At 39.5% G+C, this 5,486-nt stretch overlaps 1 protein-coding gene across 1 annotated transcript; it reads left to right on the top strand.

Moving 5' to 3' along the window:
- Nucleotides 1-479: 479 nt before the first annotated feature.
- Nucleotides 480-1,466, top strand: LOC101647821 (olfactory receptor 52E1-like). Its single transcript, XM_004717489.2, is given in 1 exon segment — nt 480-1,466. A coding segment is annotated over 1 exon segment (987 nt).
- The last annotated feature ends 4,020 nt before the right edge of the window (nt 1,467-5,486 follow it).

The following is a 5,486-nucleotide window of genomic DNA, read 5'->3' as shown; positions in this document are numbered from 1 at the left end:
ATTGATTGTAATCATGTTTATACGGTGTTCCTAGCTCTATGTCCATGAATTATGTAGTCATAAAAATATTTATCATAAACTATTCTTAGAAATACATTTGTGTACATGAAACAACCAAGGTATGGCCTTAGCTTAGAAATTATTACATTAGTTTAAATCACTGATTTGCATAACTCTTTCCACCACTGAATTTTAAATTTTGTGAAGAAAGGAACATAATGTAAGTTATGTCTTACAATATGTCTTAGTACAGAAAATGTCATACATGCAGTGTAAACATAATGTCTGTTAAAATGTTGAATTTAATAGAATGTATATGATTAAATCCATTATAGCCACATGGGAACATTTGACCATTATAGTTTGTGTATTTTCAGGCATCGACAATATAATGTTATGGGCAGAATATGATAGAAGTCTCAGTGATTTATTTAGCAAATGTTTATTGAGTACTGGGCAAGGTTTAGGCTTCTAAATAAATGAGGGACACAGTGTATGCTATATTTTTCTATTAAAAATATTTCAGAAGGATGGCCCAACTCAATATCACTTTATTCCATCCCTATTCTTTTCTTCTTCTCGGGATCCCTGGGCTGGAAAATGTGCATGTATGGATTGGCTTCCCCTTCTGTGCTGTGTACTTGACAGCTGTCCTAGGAAATATGTGCATACTCTATGTGATTCAGATTGACAGAAGCCTCCATCAGCCCATGTTCTACTTCTTGGCCATTCTGTCATCGATTGATCTGGGACTATCAACATCCACTATCCCCAAAATGCTTGGCATCTTTTGGCTCAACCTAAGAGAAATCTCCTTTGAGGGCTGTCTCATCCAGATGTTCTTCATTCACCAGTGCACTGGCATGGAATCAGCTGTTCTCCTGGCCATGGCCTATGATCGTTATGTGGCCATCTGTAACCCTCTTCGCTACACATTAGTACTGACAAAAAAAGTTGTATCGATTATAGCACTGATCATCCTCTTGAAACCTTTAACTTTTGCAATTCCCTTTGTTCTGCTCATCCTAAGATTACCATTCTGTGGACACCAAATAATCCCTCACACATACTGTGAGCATATGGGCATTGCCCGCCTGTCCTGTGCAAGCATCAAAGCCAACATCATCTATGGTTTATGTGCTATTTGCACCCTGGTGTTTGACCTCATAGCCGTTATCATCTCTTATGTCCAGATTCTTCATGCTGTCTTTCGACTCCCTTCCCATGATGCTCGGATCAAAGCTCTCAGCACCTGTGGCTCTCATGTTTGTGTCATGCTGGCTTTCTACACACCAGCCTTTTTCTCTTTCATGACCCATAGATTTGGCCACAATGTGCCACGTTACATTCATATTCTTCTTGCCAATTTATATGTGGCCATTCCACCTGCTCTCAATCCTGTAATTTATGGTGTCAGAACTAAACCGATTAGAGAAAGGTTGCTGAAAATATTTTCTAAGAAATAAAACAGAACACACAGATTCAGAAATATTCTAATATAGTAAGAGTGGAATTGCTTATTTATAAATTGGTAGTAACATTTTAAAATATCTGGTGGTGGAGGCTTGTTAATGGCAAATTTTAGGGCTGGGAAGCCTTTATCTCAAACCCAGAACTGCAAAGTCAATCCCATACCCAATGCATGAATAAAAGTATTTCCTCATTCTGATGTTTGAAGAGAATAAAAACGCCTTTGTGTGAAGAAAGCTAAGACATTTTCTACCCCATTAGGATTGCACCCATCAGATCAGATTCTGCAGACACAGCTTAAACTGAAGCTCAAACAACCATAAAGCATTTCATACGGTGAGTTTCAACAAAAAGAAGGGCCAACCTTGAAGGACTAGTCCTGAAAATAATAACATTACCTATACTATTTCCCATGCAACTGGAGCCCTTAATAAAAATAACTATTTTTAACCTAGACTTGTAAATCTGTAAGAAATATGTTCCGCTGAGAGTATGATGATATTGTACAAAAAAAAGTGGGGTTTTCCCTTTAGACCAGCGGTTTTCAACCTGTGGGTCACGACCCTTTTGGGGGGTCGAATGACCCTTTCACAGGGGTTGCCCCATTCATAAAAGTAGCAAAATTCCATTTATGAATTAGCAACAAAAAAAATTTTATGGCTGAGGGGGGTGTCACCGCAACATAAGGAACTGTATTAAAGGGTCACACTATTAGGAAGGTGAGGACCACTGCCTTAGATAGTATCATAAAAAGTTGACTTTTTTACATCAAGCATGTGTTTGTTGCTTTATTTCATGCGTGTGTTCTTATGGAGTTTGACTTACTGGGACCTCTTTGCAAACTATTCAGCTATTCTTTTTTCTAAATCATTTTGTCTCTGCTTTTAATTTTTTTTCCACCTCAGATGTTTCACAGATATGGGATGTTGAAATTACCCAGTGATCCTCCCATCGTTGTCTTACTGAGGTGTTTTTGTTTTGCGTATTTTTAAAATTGTGCTTGTATGTGTATTTCCAGGAAGTATCACTCAGCTTTTTCTACCTCTGTTTCACATGATTGATGTTATGTGTGGACTTGACATAAATAAAACTCTTATTTTTAAATCCTAGGGAGGGGCGACGGGAAGAAATACTAAGTTTGGGGCTTCTTATTTGCCTTAGGATCTCTAGGAATTTTAACAACCCCGATAGATCTAAACATAGAAGATCGATCGCGTTCTGATATGCATAAGCTGGAGTCGACTCAATGCTAACTATCAACAACAAGATCGTTATTTAATTTAATTTGTTTCTCCTAGTGTGTTTATCACAAAACTCTGAAGTCAGTTTCAGTCTTACTTTTCCTCCTTTTATAACCACTGACATTTGATTAAGTCTGATAGAGCAGGAAACAGGAGGATCTTTAAGACCATGATCTTTCCTCTCTCCTGGTGTGGACTACGCCCAAAGAAAACCACACAAAACACAGCCATCTCTTCAGAGCGGGGACAGTAACACACTTATCCCGGGGTATGTGACCTTGTCTTGTTCTTTTTTTTGGTCCCCCTCTTACCCTCCTTTCTTCCCTCTCTGTTCCTTCCCTTGCCTTAGCCTTCAAAGTGTGCTGTTTTGGCTGTGAAAATCATTTTTCCTAGGATTTTTTTCCTCCTTTATAACAATAGCGTCATGAAGTATTTGTCTTTATGAGATTGACTAGCTTCACTGAGCATAATGTCTTCCAATTTGACTCATGTAATGAAGTGTTTGACAGGTTAGTTTTTTTCAAAGCTGCATAATATCCAACTTGTGAGCTGCTCCTGCAAAAATGAGGCTCATGAATCCCTGAGGGGCCAGCTCTGCGGCTGCTATAGCTTATTTAATAATAGGCTTTGGGCTAGTCCTCCCCTTATACTCTCAGAGATGGCCCTTCAAAAAAAAAAAAACAAGGACAGTTTTCTTGAGTCATTATTGGGCAATATTTCTGCTAAGCATAAGTAATTTAAAATTATATCCATTCACATATATGATATGTCCTTGAGGAAGTTAATTCTGACAGAAAAAACTTTAGTCAACTGCAAGTTAAGAAAGGTGTTTTGTGATAAACTGTTCTAAGGAATACTAGAAAGATTTTGTGCAGAAAGAAGAAGCCCATAGACAGAGTTCTGTTCAGGCTTTGGACCACTTATCGATAGAGGGAACATGTGCTGTGCTTCTTGGTTCTGACACCACGGGGAATTGAATTTGCCATGCAGAGTATCGGAAAATAGTGTTGCTACAAATATGTGGACATGGGGAGCCACGTGGTGCCTAAACGTGTGAGTGAGTGAAGAAAAGAAGGCTAGGACACAGGACACTGGGATGACAAGGACTTGGAAGCCACATGTACCATCATTTCCAACTTGGCATTCTTGAATGGAAGGAAGAAAACAGTGTGGAGTATGGATGTATATGGACAAACTATCAATATGAAGTACAATTTCTAGTAAGAAATGCAACAATTTGGCTTGTTGAAGCCCAGGCCTTGTGACTAGTGTCATAAACTCAAAGAACTTGTGAGAAATCATACTAGTTTTGTAACAGAGAAGTCAATGTAATATGGAAAAAGAGTGAGAATCACAAAACCCTGGAGTACAATTCCTAGACTCAATCTCTTTATCCAGGTGCATCAAAATAATTGAATATTGCTGTTGTCATTGAATGGTGCTGTGGAGTCCATTGCAAATTACAATGACCCCATCTTCATCAGAAAGAAACACCCTAGGCCCACCGCCATCCTCTCAAAGGTTCCTTATGCTTGAACCCAATGTTGCAGTCACAGAGCCAATCCGTCTTATCCAGCACCATCCGCTTTTTCCCTGCCCCTCTACTTTACCAGGCACGAGGTCCTTCTCCAGGAGCTGGTCTCCACTGATAATGTGTCCAGACTCTGTGAGGTGAAGTCTTGACATCTTGTTTCAAAGGAGATTTTTTGATGCACCACTTACTAGTCAAATTTGTTTTCTTTTTGTAGTTTATGATACTTAAAATATTCTTTACCAGCACCATAATTCCAATGCATCAATACTTATTAAGTTTTCTTAATTTGATGCCCAATGCCATATGCATATAGGCAATTGAAAAGATTTGGGTCAGGTGTGCTGCAGTTTTCACAGTAAACTCCTTGCTTTTCAACATGTTAGTGGTCATAATGTACAGCAAATTTCCTGAATGCAATGTGTAATTGTATCTCTTGACAGCTGGTTACATGAGTATTGATTTTGCATCCAAGCAAGAAAACTCTTTGACAACGTCAATCTTTTCTCTGTTTATCTTGCAGTTCCCTATTGGTCCAGGTGTTGGGCTTGGGTTTCATAGGGATGGCTGTGATCTTGGATCTTCAACAAATGCTTCCAGTCCTCCTCACTTCCACCAATCAAGGTTGTGTCATCTGCATGTGGCAGGGGTTTAGTAATCCCCCCTCCAATCCACATGCCATATTCTTCTTCATATAATCCAGCTTCTCTGATGATTTGCTCAGTATACCGTCCTAATGAGGATGCCGAGGACAAAACTGAGGCACATCTTTCATGATTTTAATACCTGCAGTTTTCCTTTTTCCTGTTCACTCACCTGCTTCTGGATCTATGCCCAGTTTCAGCATGACCACTGGAGAAACGGTGGCACGGTGTATTATTGAGTTGACTGCTAGCCTCCAGGTCAGCATTTGGAAACCACCAGGAAGTCCATGGAGGAAAATGATGCATTCTACTCCAGTAAGAGTTACAGACTCAGAAAACCCACAAAGGCAGATCTACTGTGTCCTACAGGGTCACAATGAGTTGGGATCAATTGACACCAGGGCAGTGAGATATAGTACATGGTGTGATGTGTTATAATTGGCTACATAGTGGTCAAACATCATAACCAGGAAGAGCGCATCTTGGAGCAAGAGTGAATCAAGAAGAAATGAGCAAGATACACTTCAGAGAAATGTTCAGCATCATTAAGCCAAAAGCGGTGGAGACCTTGTGGTCCAGCTGTAGTGCACACAGCAAGGT

Source organism: Echinops telfairi, unplaced genomic scaffold, assembly GCF_000313985.2.
Source record: "Echinops telfairi isolate 266 unplaced genomic scaffold, ASM31398v2 ScPeMD7_41;HRSCAF=154, whole genome shotgun sequence".
Taxonomy (NCBI): Eukaryota; Metazoa; Chordata; class Mammalia; order Afrosoricida; family Tenrecidae; genus Echinops; species Echinops telfairi.
This window is presented reverse-complemented; position numbering and strand designations above follow the sequence as displayed.